Genomic DNA, 18,311 nt, shown 5'->3' on the forward strand with positions numbered 1-18,311 from the left:
GGAAAGCTTTTTGGTCCTTCACACAGCTGTTCCCAAACCACGATGTCATGTTCTGTGTGAGGATGCTCTCCACAGCGCCTGTATAGAAAATCCTGAGGATCTTTGGAGAGACCCTGAACTTCCTCAGTTGTCATAGGTGATACAGGCGCTGCCTAGCCTTTTTGGTCTGGACCTGAATGTGGGCAGCCCATGTCAGGTCTGAGGAGATGTGGACACCAAGATACTTGAAGGACTGCACCCTCTCCACTGGAGCTCCATTGATGATAATGGGCTTGTAGTCTCTGTGTTGACCCCTTCTGAAGTCCACCACCAGCTCCTTGGTCTTGCTGACGTTCAGCTGGAGGTGGTTGTCCTGGCACCACGATGCCAGATTCTTCACTTCATCCATGTAGGCCGCCTCATCGTTGTTGGAGATGGCACCCAACACCACTGTGTCGTCAGCAAACTTCACAATGGTGTTGGAGCCATGGGTGAAGCTGAAGCTTTTTAAACCAGCCATGCTCCGCATGATCACATATTCACACATGTCAACCAGATCGGCTTGAAACTGTTTGTCGACCCCTGTCACCAATACTCTATTTCTGGGGAAATGGATCCTCGCAGGTTTATGGAGTGTGTAAGTGTCGTCTTGTTCTAAATAATGTTTGACCTGAGATAGTGGAGGTGTTACACCTGATGCCTCCCCTGCCGCTATACGTAGCTTATTTAAGCTTATTTAAACTGGCTAACCCCGCAGGATGGGCTGGATCATGATATATTTTATGCAATGTGCTTTCCATGATTTACAAACCACAAATGACTAAGATGTTGATGTTAACACGTCTTTTTATTTAATTTTCACAAAGACACAATCACAGACAATGGATACTTGAACAGCCCACATTAAACCAGATGTAACCCAGCCCAGTAGTTTCCAATCATGCGGAGCATGGCTGGTTTAACACGGCGGGCGCAAGTACTTACATCTAGCATGTGCCCAATGTTGTCATTAATGGCGCATACTATATATCGCTCTGATCTCAGTTCACACATGATGTGTTCTGCAACTCTGCGGATTTGTGTTCCAGACCCATCTGCAGTGGATGAGCGTACAAACAGCCGGATGGCAGGGATGAATCGGTCAGTCTGGAGCCTTATCATCACATCATCATAGTAGGTGTCGAAGAAATACTCAGACAATTCCTGCAAGCAGCTGTGTTGCACCTGACTGGGGTGGCCTGTTTGGCATCCGTAACATGTCTCTTGTAGAAACTCATTCAAAGCCAACATCAACAGGTGGAGAGTTGCGAGTTTGATGTCGATTACAGTTTCCTCCCACAAGTCTGATATGAGGGGGTCCTGCGAGCATTGTGGTGAGGGTGGTGGAGTCTGGGGGGTCGGGATTAGCAGCTCTGTTGATGGTGACTCCAACAGGTCCCAAGAGGGCATGTCATGCTCTGTAAAATGAAAACCACAACCTGTTAATTTGTCACATAGATACACACTCAACCCCAACACACCCGCACATTAAACCTACCAGTTTATTGTTTAGCTGTTGGAAGGTCTTATGATTTTAGGTTTGCACAGGGTAGCAGGCAAACCAGTCTTCGGACAACTCGCCAGATCGTCAAAAACAAGGCGTTTTCTAATACTCTCGTACGCCGTGTTGAGTCTGTCCCTCTTGATCGCGTCATCAATCTGGCTAAACAGACGCGACAAACCTCTCCAGTCGCACCACTGTATAAAAAACAAGTCCTTAAACCATCTTGTGCGCTCTTCGAGGTTTAGAGGGTAAGGATTTAACCTCCACTTTTCAAGACCTCTGGAAGCAATAAGACTCTCCCTGTCATCACATACACTGAGAAAAATAAAGTCGTCTGGGTTGCGATTGAAACGATCAGCCTCAACCCTGTAAAGCTCAGGGCCTGATGCACTGTTCCACTGGGAAACATACAGCAGCTCTGGGAAGCCCACATTGTCCAGGTCCGCACACACTACGGTGCGGAAGAGCTTCCAGTTTTTAGTAGACATGACTTGGGGTTCCCCCCAAAACAATCCCTCGCCACAATCTACACTAAGCACAACTGCCCCTTCGCTATATTTAATGGCATACACATACCCTTCGGCGCCTCGATATTCTAACTTAAATACAGTTCCATCTACGGCGTTTCCACAGCGTTGCTTTTTACGTTGAGGACCCCGACTGCATACTCCTGAAGACATACCTAGAGCGGTTGTGGCATGGGCGATGTCCTGGCTGGGTGTCATGGTTGATGCAGATGTCATTCCGTGCTCCATAGGTCGATGCGTCGGGGATCCTTAGCGCGATGTGTCGGTGCTCCTCAGGCCGTGGCGGTGATGCTCTTAGAATGTGAAAGGATCACTTTTATACCTATACAACCTAGCACATCCCACTAGGAGGAGTCGTTCCCGCCCAGAGGGTATGAACAAGCATAACCGGTAGCACACCTGAACGTGCATGCGCACACGCACGAAACCGGTCAAACCGGTTGTCAAACCGGTTTGGTTGGCCGCCATCTTGGACTAGTGCCATCGTATTACTACTGGTGTGTCTTTGAACATCAAAGCTGTAACCATGTTTAACAAGAAATATAGAAGTACACTTTTACATCAACTGTTCACAGCTTCATGTTTTTATTTATTCATCAAAAAGAATTTCTGTTTGTTGACAAGAGTTATTATCGTTTTATATTTTCTAATCTGGTTTTTCCTTATTTTGTTTATTTTATTTCAATTCAGTTTACTTCTTGTTAGGTTTAGTCTCAGTAGTTTTGATCTCTAGTCATTTTTACTGTATTGAGGGCAAATGTCAGAGGCAAGACAGATCAGATATTACAATAAAAACACATAACTCTTTGAAAGCAGGTGGTAAAGAACCCTAATGTATAAACACGACATGAAATGAAACTGGAAACTACCTACTACTGGTTATTAGCTGCATTGTTGTTGATAGAAAAGGGTCCACATCACAAAATCCACAAATCCAAAAGGAAATCAAAACAACAAACATCCCCAACAGGCAGAAAACATGATGAACTAACTATTCTGTTGCTGTCATTCCCAGAATATGATCACACATGCTCTCCACAGTTACAGCTGTGAGTCTATTCAAATTAACTAGGGAGCAGCAGGTTTCTACTAAAACCAAGCTGACATTAGCCAGCAAAGCATTACAGACTGGTTCAATAAAAACACAACAGTTTTGTTCACAGAAAAAAACCACACAGTTTCTGTTTTGAAACAATTCAAATAGTCATTCGATGACTTTTTTTTTTAAAAATAAAATGTTTGTCTCCACTCATCAATAATCTATAATAAGTCAAATGAAGTAAGAAGGGAAACTTACAATTTCTTTAAACTCTACCGAGTAGAATTTCGTCTCCACACCCGGACTTTGTCAGTGTGTTCTTGTCTCAACTCGCGTTGAGTTTCTCCAAATCCTCTTCGGCCATGGTGTTTACTCAGTTTTTAATTTTTACTTTCTCCACCCATTTGATACATCAGATTATGAAATACCACACAAGCAGAGACAAGTCACATATCATCAACACAGCACAGTGTGAAGAACAAAGAATGACCAATTTCACCTTTTGTGAATCTTTTGTACTTCTCAAAACATTTCCTGTCGTTTGATTGACACAGCCTCTGGCTGTAGCCTGCTTTAGGCCTCCTGAGAACTCTGAGTATCCTGTGCAGCTGAGTGCTAGACTTTGATTATGATTTACTATGAATTTTACACTAACTGCAGCAATAAGTTATAATAAAAATCTTCATAATCTCTGGGCCCAATGTGGGTTCCATGTATCCCGTGTATACTGTAAGTATTAAGACGTTATCACCTACCACCTTCTGGTGTTGGCCAGAGGGGCCGATGGCGCGATATGGCAGCCTCGCTTCTGTCAGTCTGTCCCAGGACAGCTGTGGCTACACCTGTAGCTGCCTCCACCAGTGTGTGAGAGTGAATGAATAGTGGCATTGTAAAGGGTCTTTGAGGGTCTCGAAAAGCGCTATATAAATGTAATCCATTATCATTATTATTATTATAGGATATTATATTCAACAGTATCGAACGCTGCGCTAAGGTCTAGCAGGACAAGCACAGAGATGAGTCCACTGTCAGAGGCCATAAGAAGATCATTTGTAACCTTCACTAAAGCTGTTTCTGTGCTGTGCTGAGCTCTGAAACCTGACTGAAACTCTTCAAATAAACCATTCCTCTGCAGATGATCTGTTAGCTGTTTGACAACTACTCTTTCAAGGATGTTTGATATGAAAGGAAGGTTGGAGATTGGCCTATAATTAGCTAAGACTGCTGGGTCTAGAGATGCTTTTTGAGTAAAGGTTTAACTACAGCCAGCTTGAAGGCCTGTGGTACATAGCCGATCATTAGAGATAGGTTGATTATTTTTAAATTCAAATTGAAATGTTATTTGTAACGCACATAATCATACACAGTACGACATGTAGTGAAATACTTATTGCTGTGCAATGCCCAACTATTTAAGTACAGTAAAGAAATTTACAACATTTACAGATTGAAAATATAGAAATTTACAGTAAAAAACAAAATAATGTGCAAATAACAATTTAGGAAGTGCTAATAAGAATGCATGCAGTGACGTGAAGCATTACAGTCAAGTCCTACACCTTGTTCAGGGCCCGGACAGCGTGGGTTGGTGCTTCCTGCTTTAGCCTTTGTTTGTAAACAGGCATAAGGAAGGTGGCGGCATGGTCCGATTTTCCAAATGCCAGAAGACACTGTGCTCTGTAGCAGTCCTTGAACAGAGTGTAGAAGTGGTCTAATGTCTTAGTGCTCCTGGTGGGGCTGGTGATGTGCTGTTATAGATTATGAAGTGTGTTTGAGATTTACTCTGTTAAAGTCTCCCATAATAGTAAGCACGGCGAAGTGAATGAAGTGCTTGTTGTTGTGTGACAGCCTCAGGTAGCTCAAATAAGGCAATGACCACAGTGAAATCTTGAGAGAGATAGAAAGGGCAACTTTTAATAATCAAAAGTTCCGGATTGGGTGAGCAAGAGCATGTCAGTGGAGAATTGCTTGCTCTGTCCCACCATTTGTTGTTAGCCATCAGACAACCTCTTTTCTGCCCTGACTCTGTTTTCTGTCCATGCGGTAAACCGAAAAGAAGTCTGCGAGCTGCAAGGTTTTAGCCATGTCTCACTGAAGCAGAGGTGGCAGTCCCGGATGTCTCTCTAGAATTAACTCTGGCCCTGAAGTCTTCAAGCTTGTTCTTGATGGACTGAACTTTGGGTAGCAGGATACTGGGCATGGGCGCATGATGTGCAAGGAGCCTGTAGCTTGTTACTGATGCCAGGTGCATCCTTTGTTCTCTCTCAGGGTCCCACTTGGCCAGGATGGGTCCAGAGTTAAACACGATGAATATTGTAGACCAAGAGAAACAAGAGTATCTCTACTATAGCAGATTTAAGGCAGCTAGACTGTGGCCCTCAAATGCGTCCTTAATTTCCCTGAAATTTAAGGATGGGTTGGTGTAGCCTTCATGGCCCAACATTAGGGGTGGGTGTTTATAATCGATTCATCGATTAAAATCGATTCTGGCTTGGATAACGTAAAATCGATTCATTAAAATCCTGAATCGATTTTTTAATATAAATTTATTTTGCCCGAAATGCCAGAATCTCTGGTGACATCTCACAAAATTTCAACAACCACCAAACAGTTAAGACAGTAAATGAGAGCAGGAACACAGCTTCTGCGCAAAGACTTAAACACACAGCGCGACCTGCGGATCAGAATCAGTTAGATGTCGCCTTTCTCACAGTCGGGGCTGGAAGCCGACAGCTTGCTGATTCTGATGTTTCGGCGGGTCGGCGCTTTGTGTTCACGCCCTTTATGCGCTGATTCTAAAGCTGTTGGTTTGATGTCTCTCCAAACAATATTGACCGAACCAGCAGCAAAAGAAGATCCAAACTACGCTTCACATAAACATCGTCATGAATTCACTCTGACTTTTACTGTTTTGCTTCCATCGCGATGCGCAGCTCTCTCTCTCTCCCTCCCTCTCTCTCTCTCTCTCTCTCTCTCTCTCTGTACTTCAAGAACAGTTTCGCTTTCTTCATTATTCCCTTGCTTGTTACCCACAAGTCTACTGTTGCTTACAGCGCTGTCGGCCGCTGTTTTTTTCCCTTTTACATTCTTCCGAAAAGAAAACCTCATTTCTGCTGTTCAATACTGAACAAATTGAAACTTTTTAAAATTATTCAAAATGCAAAATGCTTAGCCTTGTCTCTAATAAAACCGCTGTAACGTCAGAGGTAATGTTCATTAATTAATTAATGGTTTTCTTTCGTTTTTGATGTACTGCAAAATATTTTTTATAAAATCCCAGGCCAGGAAAATCACCTTCATGTTTTTCTGTGTTTTATCTTCAGCTACTTTGACACAAAGGCATCTGCTGTGATGCTCACACCTGTGATAAAGTCTTGCGTGTGTCAGCTTCCTTTTTATTGATACAAAAATATGTAAATGTACTGATCTGAATTATATTTCTGACTGTCAAAATTTCCCAGATTTAAATCGAATCGAATCGAATCGAATTAAATCGAATCGTGGATCAAATCGATTCGGGACCTTGTGAATCGGAATTGAATCGATTCTAGAAATCAGTGACGATACCCAGCCCTAAGCTAGACCATAAAGAGCATATGGGAGAAGGACGCAACCCATAACGGCAATGCTCAGTGGCTAGTGGATCTGAGGGCAGACCATAGCGACCTCCCTGAACAGGGTCCAGTAACCATCACAGTGGCAGATATCCAAGAAAGGGTCTCCAGTATGAAGAGTTGGACAGCACCAGGGCCCGACATGGTTCACACCTACTGGCTAAAGAAGCTGACTGCACTCCAAATGAACCAGCTGCTAGTTAACGAGAGACACCCGGAATGGCTAACCGAAGGTCGGACGGTCCTGATCCCCAAGGACCCCAAGAAGGGACCGGTCCCCTCCAACTACCGACCAATAACCTGCCTCAGTACTACATGGAAGCTCCTGTCAGGCATCATATCGGCTAAGATGAACAGGCACATGGGTCAATACATGAGCGGGACACAGAAAGGAATTGGCAAGAATACCAGAGGCGCAAAACACCAGCTACTGGTAGACAGAACAGTCAGCCGAGACTGCAAGACCAGACTGACCAACCTGTGCACTGCCTGGATTGATTACAAGAAGGCCTATGATTCAATGCCCCACAGCTGGATACTGGAATGCCTAAACCTATACAAGATCAACAGGACCCTGAGAGCCTTCATTAGGAACTCAATGGGGATGTGGCGTACAACACTAGAGGCCAACTCCAAGCCCATAGCACAAGTCACCATCAAGTGCGGGATCTACCAAGGAGATGCTCTGTCCCCACTGCTGTTCTGCATAGGCCTGAACCCCCTCAGTGAGATCATTAACAAGACTGGCTACGGATACCGACTACGGAACGGAGCAGTTGTCAGCCACCTCCTGTACATGGATGACATCAAGCTGTATGCCAAGAGTGAACGAGACATCGATTCACTGATCCACACTACCAGGCTATATAGCAATGACATTGGTCTATCACACCAGGCAAGACCCCAGGTGCAGGCTGTGTAAAGATGCCCCAGAGACAATCCAGCACATAACAGCAGGGTGCAAGATGCTAGCAGGCAAGGCATACATGGAACGCCATAACCAAGTGGCCGGCATAGTGTACAGGAACATCTGTGCCGAGTATAACCTGGAAGTCCCGAGGTCAAAATGGGAGATGCCCCCAAGGGTGGTGGAGAATGACCGAGCTAAGATCCTGTGGGACTTCCAGATACAGACGGACAAAATGGTGGTGGCTAACCAACCGGACATAGTGGTGGTAGACAAACAGAAGAAGACGGCCGTAGTGATCGATGTAGCGGTTCCGAATGACAGCAATATCAGGAAGAAGGAACACGAGAAGCTGGAGAAATACCAAGGGCTCAGAGAAGAGCTCGAGAGGATGTGGAGGGTGAAGGTAACGGTGGTCCCCGTGGTAATCGGAGCACTAGGTGCGGTGACTCCCAAGCTAGGCGAGTGGCTCCAGCAGATCCCGGGAATAACATCGGAGATCTCTGTCCAGAAGAGCGCAGTCCTGGGAACAGCTAAGATACTGCGCAGGACCCTCAAGCTCCCAGGCCTCTGGTAGAGGACCCGAGCTTGAAGGATAAACCGCCCGCAGGGGTGTGCTGGGTGGTTTTTTTATTTTTATATATATTCAGATAGATATATAGGTACAAAAATCCACCACATTAGATATATAGGTATACATGTCATACAAAAATCCACTACAACATATTCTCACTGTGAGCCATACAGCGACGGTGTTACTTTGTTCCTGCTCAAAACAGCACAACATCGAACAGTGTCAAGATTTTGAGAAAAAATCTGTTAAAAGCAGTAAAATCCTGAAATCTGCTTTATAGTCAGTCACCTCTGATTATTTCTCAGTTGCAGTGAATAGAAAATAAACTGTAGGAAACTAAAAAGAAGAAAGAAGAAGAGAAATAACAATTTTACATAAACCAGGGCCTGACCAACCCTCCTTGGATGAGGGTGTCTAGTGATAATGGCTGAAACACCTGATGAATCCAAGGTCCAGTCCATGAAACTTGGCCGAAAAGCATGGCGCACAGCAGAGGCGGAGCCAGACATTTGAAAGACCCGGGGCTTAGCCCAAAAGGGTAGTATGCATGTGGGATTTTTTTTTTTGGGGGGGGGGGGGGGTACAAATGACTGAAAGATTAATTGGCTCTGTTTTGAGTTTTGTTCAAAAAAGAATGACTTCATATAGGGAAAAATATATATCACATGTGCAGGACACCTTAAACTAGTTTTTTAATTAAGCAGCAAGGCAGAACAAAGTCAGGGCTGTATCAAGATACGAGGACTAAACCCCAATTCAACCAGACCCAGAACTGATCCGGAATTAAAACAGGACTGCAACAGTTCAAAATCAGGACTACTGAGGACTTAACCAAGACAGAACCAGAATCAGAACTAGATGATAGCAGCACTAAAAATCATCATAGACCTGCACTACACTTATTTTTTAATTCTACACTGTAAACCCGAATAAGTTACCAGAACTCAAAAAAATTGAGGCAATCGATTGCCTCAATTTTTTTGAGTTGATCAACTCAAAAGTCAAATTTTTCCAGAACATAAAAGTTTGGATTACATGGTACTTGTATCTTTTGAGAACGGTCAACTCAAATATTTGCAGTTAATATGACTTAAAGTTTCAAGTTTACAAATTCAAAGAAATAAGTTCACAGAACTTATAAAAAATAAGTACACAACCACAACATTTTTATGTTAACAAAACTCAAATGTTTATTAGTTTGTGTTGTCATTATTTTAAGTACACGTTAGTCAAATATGTTGACTACTTGATACTTAAAAACATGTGACCCAAAACTTAAAATTTTTGAGGCAATTGATTGCCTCAATTACACTGAGTATCGGTAACTTAATATGCAAAAGTCATAAACATCTGCCATTGAACAGTATCTTGCCTGCTCCCTTTTAGCACTATGTTGAAATTAAATACATTTCTTTTTAAAAATAAATAAATAAATTAAAAATAATTAACAAAAACATTTATAAATTAAAATAAGTAGACCAAAAATTGTTTAGTCAGGAAAACTGTCAGAGTAATGAAAAATAATGCCAAATAATAATAAATAATATCAAAATGTGCTTTTGGCTCTCTGGCTCTCTGGCTTTTGGCTCTCTGGCTAATATCTGAATAATATCTGAATATCTGAATAAGGCAACAGGGCAGCAATTTGAGTGAATTACAATGCTATTTGTTTTACATTAACCAGTATCAAACAGTGAAATTTAGGTCATCTTGCGCAGCCCACAATGTTTTGGAAATAGTATTACGAAAAACATTAAAACACACAAAACATTAGTGTTGCTTTGCATTATGTTAATGAGAACAAAGGCACGTTGTATAGTTTGGACCTATTGGCTGAATGCAATAACGTTTTGAGGCATTATTTAGATAAAAGGAGAGAACTTTGAACTAGCCTTTTATAATGCTTCACCCTGCATCCTTCTTTCAGATGAGTTCCTACATAACCAAGTCATTCTTGAGGGTCTGTAACCTGGGTGACAGTTTACCACTTTCTAGACCAAGTAAAATCTTTTGAGTAAATTCTAAAGTGTTGGTCAGGGCTTTGGGGTAGCTGAGGTGCATAGATCAGTCCAAACATTACCAGGAAGGCTTCACCAAATCTGGGGAGACTGAACACGGCATCACTTTCAATGACGACAGAGATTTTCACAGGTTGGTAGTGAACTGGACTTGTCGTGTCATGGTCACTAATGACAGTGAAGAGGGCCACTTCAACACCATCAAGCTCCAACTCATCAGATTCGTCCTGAATTAATGAAAAAGAGATACTAATCACAATCTAACCCAAGAAATACAACAGACGACATATAATTTCTCATTTTACCAACTCCCATTGAGATCCAATACCTCTTTTACAAGGGAGACCTGAGTCTCACTGTAAGAGGTGAAAAACAGAAGATCCATGTTCTGCACACATAAATCAGCTAATTCACCAGAGAATCAAGTGGTGTGAGATAGACTGAAACTAAGCTAAAGGAAATACACAGGAAAATGTTTTACTAAACATCTTATCACTTTCAACAAAACACCAATTCAGTTCATTCGTAGTGAGGAGACAGAAAAGACCATACATGGAAACCTTATGGGTAGACTAAACAAAGATAAGTCCAAACAGTGCATCAAAATACATGTTTGTACTTTGATGCACTGTTTATATACACAGTAGTATCTGTTAGATACTTAAGGACACTCACAGTGCAGGTTCTGAAAAATCCAGAGACATCCTCACGCAGATAGACAGGAAGGGCGTGGAGAACGGTAGTGCGCTTGGTGTGGATATCATGGATTTCCTATTTCCAGATAAAAACAGAATTGTATATACTGGTGAGTTTACTGAACAACAACAACAACAGTCAAATCAGAACATATGTCCACAAATAACCTGTTCACAGTCAGACAAATAGCAAACACAAAGTGGAGTAATAGCAAAATTCAAAAAGCTCATTTAAATCATTGAACCTGTCCAATGTTCCACTGGTTCAACCTATGAAATGTGTAACAATCTATTATTACCTGTTCATTGTGAATTCTTAGACTTTCAGCCAGGGCATCAGCTGTCTTCCCAGTTTTTGATGCCTTCTGTCTGAATAAGGTCATCAGTCGAGGAAGATGGCGGTCAAGTTCAGCGTAGAATGTATTGGCCAGGTTCTGATTTGTAATCCGCTGAAACTCTGCATACAACTACAGCAGAAGGACAATACAGTTCAATTTGAAGAATCTCGCACATCTTTATAAAGCAGCAAAAAGCTGCCACATGAGTAAGAATTACAATTTTCATTTTAAAGAGAGCTGATCCATATTACCTCAGACTCCATTTTTAGAGCAGGCCAGAGGTCCAAGAGCTCCTTCACTCCTTCACAACCCTAACCCTGCACATATAGTTTAAAATATAGCGTTTCTAACAAGAAAACAGCTTGAAAGCACTCTCACTGCAGACAGGCATCTCCGTTGTGTAACTGCAGGGACAACGGGCTTGTTTGGACCCAACTATTCTGAGTCATGAGAGGGGGTTTAAAAATTTAGAGAGATTAAAACACTTTGTTTCATACTAGGCGACCGGGCGCCACCTCTAGAACAAGTAGTATCTAACTTTTTAAACAGCCTGCGACCCTCATTACAACAACTTAATGCTAGCTCTGCAAGCGCAAAGTTTCCTTCGGGGAGAGCAGCAAAGCACATAAAAAACACGGACCCGACATTTCTGCTATTCTTTTCGACACGCACCCAAAATACAACTAAATATTCGTATTTTAACAATAAACTAATATCAACATTGAAAACTTACTGTAAGTCCAGTGATGCTAGTTGCTGCGGTTAGGTCCAACTTTCTCCAGTCGTCCGTGTTGCCTCTTTGGTGCTGTTCCCGCCCATATACCTTTACTTCTTCTGTGTTTCGTATTAATGCTCATTAGCGCCGCCTTCCGCTTCGGAGGGTGAATCAGAGATTAACTCGGAATAAAAATTGATTCCTGCAGCTGCTCAACACTTGCGGAAAATATTAAAAATATATATGTAGGATACATTGATAAAACAATGAATATTAAAATAAATACATTTTGTCTTCCACTAATGCATTTAAGACAATTTGATTTCACTTATTTGGTGAAACACTTTGAGATTTTATTGTATTTTAGCATGTGCTACATAAATTAAGTTTATTATTAAATCCTATACTTGAAACAACAAAAATAACAGGACTTTACCATTCTTATATGTCCTAACTTAACTGTGTTACGTTGTGCTTAAGTTATGATTTTAAGTGATGCTTACTTAATATAGAAATAGTTAAATTCAATCAAATATTATTAGTTTCATTTACTCAAAAAGAAGAACATGTTACACGAACTTGACATATTTAAGTTAACAGAACTTTTTAAAGACTTTGAGTATACACTACTTAATCTATTTAATTACTTTGAACATTCGGGTTTACAGTGTACCAAAGTACAATATTTAGATTGAGAAAAGTTTATATAATTATTTAGCCTTGTTGTGCAAACAAGCCTGCAGAACTTAATAAATGTAGAATTTGAAAAATAACAAACCTAAAAAGAAACACGAGGTACGAGATACATGAGGACCTGTGATACGGTGATACTTTTGGTAAACGACCATTTGACTAACATGTGTGTCTCACCTGCTCTTGTTCATCTCTGTTCTGTCCTCATTCTCCATCTCCCTCTCTGTTCCTCTCTCCCTCTCTGTTCCTCTCTCCCTCTTTGTGCTGACAATCATCAAATATACAGTTGAAACCAGATATTTACAAACTCTTCAGATCAAAACACAAACACTTTTTTAATTGTAACATCAAATCAGACTAAATGTTTATTTTTTTAGATTGATAAATATAAAAAACATATTTGTTAACTTTAAGAGTAAAGAGAGAAACTGTCTGTGTTTCTTAATTGTAAATGGCACCAAATAGTATTCAAACTGAGCCACACTTATGGAGCTCCACAGTTCTGTTCCTGGTGTTTTGGTTGACATCTCTTGATTTTCTTGATTGAAACATTGTACAGCTTAAGCTGCTGCACATACTGATCTCACGCATGGAGGTAAAGCACGAGCAACTGGAGCTAATCTTTTAGGATAGTAAGTTACTGGCTTCACTTGTGGAAAAAGTGCTGTTAGTTATTTTACAGTCACCTGGCATTTGTGCTGTTCACAGAACCACAAGTCCATCGCTGGACCTCCTCTGCGCTGTCACTTTTTGGAGCTTGGCACGCTCCCTCAGCTTCCATTTTGTGGGCGATCCTCTCAGCCACTCCTTCTCGTCATGGCACCTCACGACATCTACAAATTGAAAAAATGACACTCCTCTCGCCACACGGCTTTCGCCATGTGTCAACTCCCCAATGAGACATGTACAAGAGTGTTGCACAGTCTCCCTAAAACAATCTCCAGGGTTTGTCTCTTGGAGCAGCTTCACTCCAAGCTGTAACCCTGTGTAAAAACATTAGTCAGCACTTAAATGTTCAGCTTGTTTAACTCCCAGCTCCTGTATCACAGAAGACAAAGTCTTAAATTTAAAACAACTTCACATTTGCAACCAACTATAGATCATAAGAGTAATAAAGTATTCAGCATCACAGAGACAAGTGTCATTGCAGGTTTATTCTAAACTCATTAAACTCCTACTTTTTCCCATAATTGTTCCAAATTATTTAACATCTCAATGTCATTCCACATTGTAATCAGTGACTTTACTTAAGTTTGTCACTCACCATGAGCCCAACAGTGTGGTCAGATAATGAGCTCCATGTAACTATTCTGTAACCACTGCACATCTGTTCAATCGTCACTTGTCTGTCTGTGCTGAATCCTTTACAAATCACATGATTAACCATCTGCTGTAAAAAGAAATGTAAATGTTAGCGCTGCGCAGGTGTATACACTTTCTCACAGTAATGTCTGTGAGCAACACAAGTTAGTGAATAACACACACACACATGGTAAATTCACAGACAGAGAATTTAAACTAAAAAGGTTAAATTTTCAGAGTTCACATAGTCATGTGACCCAAGTTTCCTCCTGTGGTCTCCTTCTGCTCCTGCAACAGAGACACACACAGAGATACATCCACACCTTTGTCAGGTGGGGGTTGACTTCACACAATGGTGTTAAGTCAGTCAGTCAGTTCCCCATTTATTTTAAAATTCTTACTCATTCACTCAGTGATTCCTTCTTTTGCTGATTGTAGAAATTATCGTCGCATTCGTTTCCACGCTCAGCAAAACAACGTCATTTCAAAAAGAAAAATAATTTAGACTGGATTTCCTCGTTGAATCCTTTTGGACAGGAACTTGTTTCCTGATTGTCCCAAATAAGAGCCCATTTTAATTTTGGAGAAGCTCACTTTTCAACAGTTTTCTCGACGACGCTTCGGTTCTAATCGTGCAGATCTGCTCAAACGGAGATCATCAAACAAAACTTTCAGTGCACCATGAAAGTAACAAAATAAAAGAAAGAAAATAAAGGAAATCAAAGGAAAGAAAGGCCTTGTTTAAGTCATGACACGTGTTCTTCATGCCAGGGGGATAAATCGTCACAACCCAATTGGCAGGTTCAACTTAGTAACAAAAGACAAATCAAACAGCCAGTTTAATCTCAAACATTCATCCAATCAGCCATACACACAACATACAGCATAACCCTGTTGTCTTAGCACATAATAAGTTTCTTCTCGTGTGCCATGGTAAAACTTCTTCACACACCAGAAACTCACAATCAACTCACTCAGCTCACTCATTTAAGACCTCTCATCAGCATTCTGTTTCCTCCTCTATGATGCAACCATCTGTCCTCCTATAATATTCAGTCCACTAGTCTATGTATCACTTTCATCTTACTAGTGACTTGGACAAGATGACAAACAGAATCTCATGCTTAAGATGCTGTCTGGTCTCATGAGTATCATTGTATGTGTATATGCATGTGGGGTTAGTATAGTTAATGCATTTTCAGTATGTTTTTGTGTTCATCTCTCATCACACTTCCATTATTCTCATCACTGCTTAAAACAACACACATCTCTCTGTTTTTTTCTTTAACTGTACTTTTCTCCAAAACAGAAAATAGCATTACAGCTGTTTCAGACTGAGAAACACCAAACACTCATCATGCTATCATTCATCCACACAACTATTTTATTTCTTTTTGTCCACTGGGCAGGTGACTTGCAGAATCACGTCTGCCCCAGCTGGATACCTTTCACACACACCATGATGTCAGACACTCTCACACTCGCCGAATTGATCAGGAGAAAAACTTTCTTCATCTTCACACTCTGTTACAGAAACACCATGTTTTTTTGGGTTTTTTTGTGTTGTGTCAGGGATGGATATGTAGTTGTAACGTTTGTGTTCACTAACTTTACTTTCTGTTTCCTACCTTGCCTAGTCTGTATTGGACTCAATGCTGCTCCTAATATGCCTCTAATCTCTCCTCCACTTTCTGCCTCTGCTCTCTCACGCTCTTCTCTGGCTCTTCTTTCTGCTAACATTCTTGCTCTTTCTAATGCTTTTCTACGGTGTTGTTCTAGAGTAGTTGCAGTGGATTGAGCTGTAGTTTCATCCTCAGGTTTCACAACTACTGCTTGCAATATTGCTCTTTTAACATTCTTGCTTCTCTCCTCTTCTGAACCTGCTCCAGCCACAACTTAGCAACTGCTAACTGCAATTCCTTCCTCTGCTTCGCTTTCCCTGTTTTACCTGCTACACTTACAGCTATTCTTTCTACCAGCATTTTACACTTAACTTCCACTAATGTCCCTTCAAATCCACATTTCTTACACCAACAACCTATACTGCGTGCTGCCTGGTAAAACTTTCTGCATAAATTTTACATCTCCTTCTAAAGCAGACTTACACATTTTATTCCCATTACAAGACAACAATCAGCCACACTCATGCAGACCACGTCTGGCCCGCACACACACACAACATAGGCCTATCGCTTGCGTCTGCACGCACAGCTAGCGCTCTCTGTTGAAAACTCTCAAACGCCCCGAATGGCGGAGATTCCGGACTCCGAACCTAGGTTCTCTCCACGCCCCAAACGGCGGAGAACTCTCTACGCCCCAAACGGCGGAGAAGCCTGCGTCTCTCTCACGCGGCTAGCGCGCTCCCGGACTCACGTTTAACGCACAGCCCGTAGCCGCTCTCTATTGTTTTGGGTCCACGTGCGCTCTCGTGACCAGCGCTCCCCCGGACTCAAGCGTTTCACGCAGAATCACGGTGACGCGTTTCTAGGATCCCACATTCATTCACACGGTTATAGAGACGCTCTCTGATTGCTTACCGTTGTGTTGCGTTTCGTTCACAGGAGAGTCCTAGAATCCCGTCAGTCGCCGTCCACGAGGGGAGTTCAGACGCTATTCCACCGGCCTGGTCGCGAATTTAACACTCCAGGGCTTTGTCAGGCGTCCTAACGGCCTGGTTGTCGACAGTCTGCGGCGTGTCCTCTCTCCCCTCAGTGTGCGGCGAAATTCTTGGACTCCGGCTCGTAGGACCAATTAATGTTGGGTCTAAACTCAGACCCCGCTGTATCCAGGACTTATTCCCATGAAAGAAAAACAAGGCAACAGTGTTCGATCGATTTCTTGCGCAAGGGAGGCCTCTCATCTGTGACCAGCACGTCGAAATGACCACACTGGTGGCCTCCTCTCGCTGCCTTTTATTGACAAACTTCAAACAATAGTTTACAAAACACCTCCCCCTGCAACCCCCTTTGGTTACAAAGACAAGGCACTGTATGTGAATGTATATGTGTGTGTGTGTGTGTGTGTGTGTGTGTGTGTGTGTGTGTTTGAGAATGTGTGTGTGTTTGAGACCTCCTGCTGACCAAAAGGGTCATAAACCCAGGAAGCTTACATCAGAAGAAACAGATCTTTCAGATAGGATGTATCTACAATAAAACCTCCCCCAGCACAGAGTGGCTGGAGAGGTGGTCAGGATCAAAGGGATGGCTTTGATCCTACTGCTTAAACTAAGACTGTACAAATTTAAGAAACACAATGGCAACATTCAACAATTAGACTTAACAACGTGTTTATACAAAGCTAACTGAACCATGTGCTGCATCAACGTGATAATAAAATAATATTATTCACTTTGTTTCTAATAAATATTCCCAGCTTGAATCAGACAAGTTGAACATGAGCAGAGAAAAAGAAGCAAATCCAAATATTCCTGTGTTCAGTTTTCTCCATTTACAGGCCGACTGTGCCTCTGAACAGGAACATGAGCAGGAAGAGGCTGAAGTGGATTCAGCAGGTGGAGGATGCCTAACATCAGCTGGAAAGATTTACTGTGACGTTTGTTTGCTGTTTTCGCCTCGTGCACGAGAACATCACCAAATAAACTCCAGACAGTTTTTAATATTTCACTGTTCAAGAGCAAAAAGACTGACGGACTGTGTTTAAGGCCACCTCACAAATGTCACACATGAAATATTCAGTGTTTATTTGCTGGTTTGTTGGCAGCAGCTCCTTAAAGTCTGTCACACATCTGTTTGACCGTCTCCAGTTAATCTGAGACACCAGTTAATCTGCAACAGCAGCATCAGGCGGCTCAGCTGATCTCTGGTGTGTAGCTGCTGTGCTGCGCTCCCATTCCTCAGTGAAAGCAACAGCAGAACAAAAACTCTCTCGATCCACATGTTTGAAAAGAAAGCTTTTAAACAGATGAACACACTCAGTAAAGGACAAAGAAATAAGTAAGAAAAAATTAGAGTAAAGAGTAAAAGCAGGAGCAACTGAAACAGGCCGCATGCTAGCTGACGCATGCTAGCTAACACATGAGCACTAGAACTGTTCAACTTCATTGTTATGATTTTAGCACCGAGTTACATGAAATCCTGCATCAAAAAGAACAACACAGCGATCACAGACATGTTTCTGCCAACAAACCAACATTAACCCAGAAAAGCCTCTAAAACAACCTGCTGTGGTTTGGAGTAGAGATTCCTGAGTTTACCAGGTGCACCTGAAGGCAGCACAATTTAAACCGTAAATAATGATGTAGGTGCGCAAATCCTTTTAAGTTTTACGCTCGCGTTTCTTCGTTGCTGATTTTTGCTCCACAAACCAAAAGAAAAAAGAATCAACCTTTAATATATTTTCATGTGTGT

The 18,311-nt window shown here is 41.9% G+C and overlaps 2 protein-coding genes and 1 long non-coding RNA gene across 3 annotated transcripts in view; 1 reads left to right on the plus strand and 2 right to left on the minus strand.

Annotated features, from left to right (window-relative positions):
• LOC146672878 (uncharacterized) overlaps window positions 1-18,311 on the plus strand; it is a 210,235-nt gene that overhangs the window by 62,690 nt on the left and 129,234 nt on the right. The window lies entirely within an intron of this gene.
• Window positions 1,528-2,247, minus strand: LOC146672881 (uncharacterized). The gene has a single exon (XM_085402612.1). The coding sequence runs from the start codon at window positions 2,245-2,247 to the stop codon at window positions 1,528-1,530; it is 720 nt and encodes a 239-aa protein (XP_085258738.1).
• LOC146672882 (uncharacterized) lies at window positions 9,669-11,216 on the minus strand. The gene is made up of 3 exons (XR_014910424.1): window positions 11,196-11,216; window positions 10,877-10,972; window positions 9,669-10,428 (listed from the first exon to the last, which is right to left on the minus strand). It is a non-coding gene; the product is annotated as an uncharacterized LOC146672882 (long non-coding RNA).

This window comes from Rhamphochromis longiceps, linkage group LG3 (assembly GCF_057381845.1).
Source record: "Rhamphochromis longiceps isolate RC_006_pf linkage group LG3, R_longiceps_female_GT1.1, whole genome shotgun sequence".
Classification (NCBI taxonomy): Eukaryota; Metazoa; Chordata; class Actinopteri; order Cichliformes; family Cichlidae; genus Rhamphochromis; species Rhamphochromis longiceps.

What these genes read in the sequence shown, in the direction of transcription:
- LOC146672881 (XM_085402612.1), bottom strand. Translation starts at nt 2,247, where the DNA reads ATGACACCCAGCCAGGACATCGCCCATGCCACAACCGCTCTAGGTATG.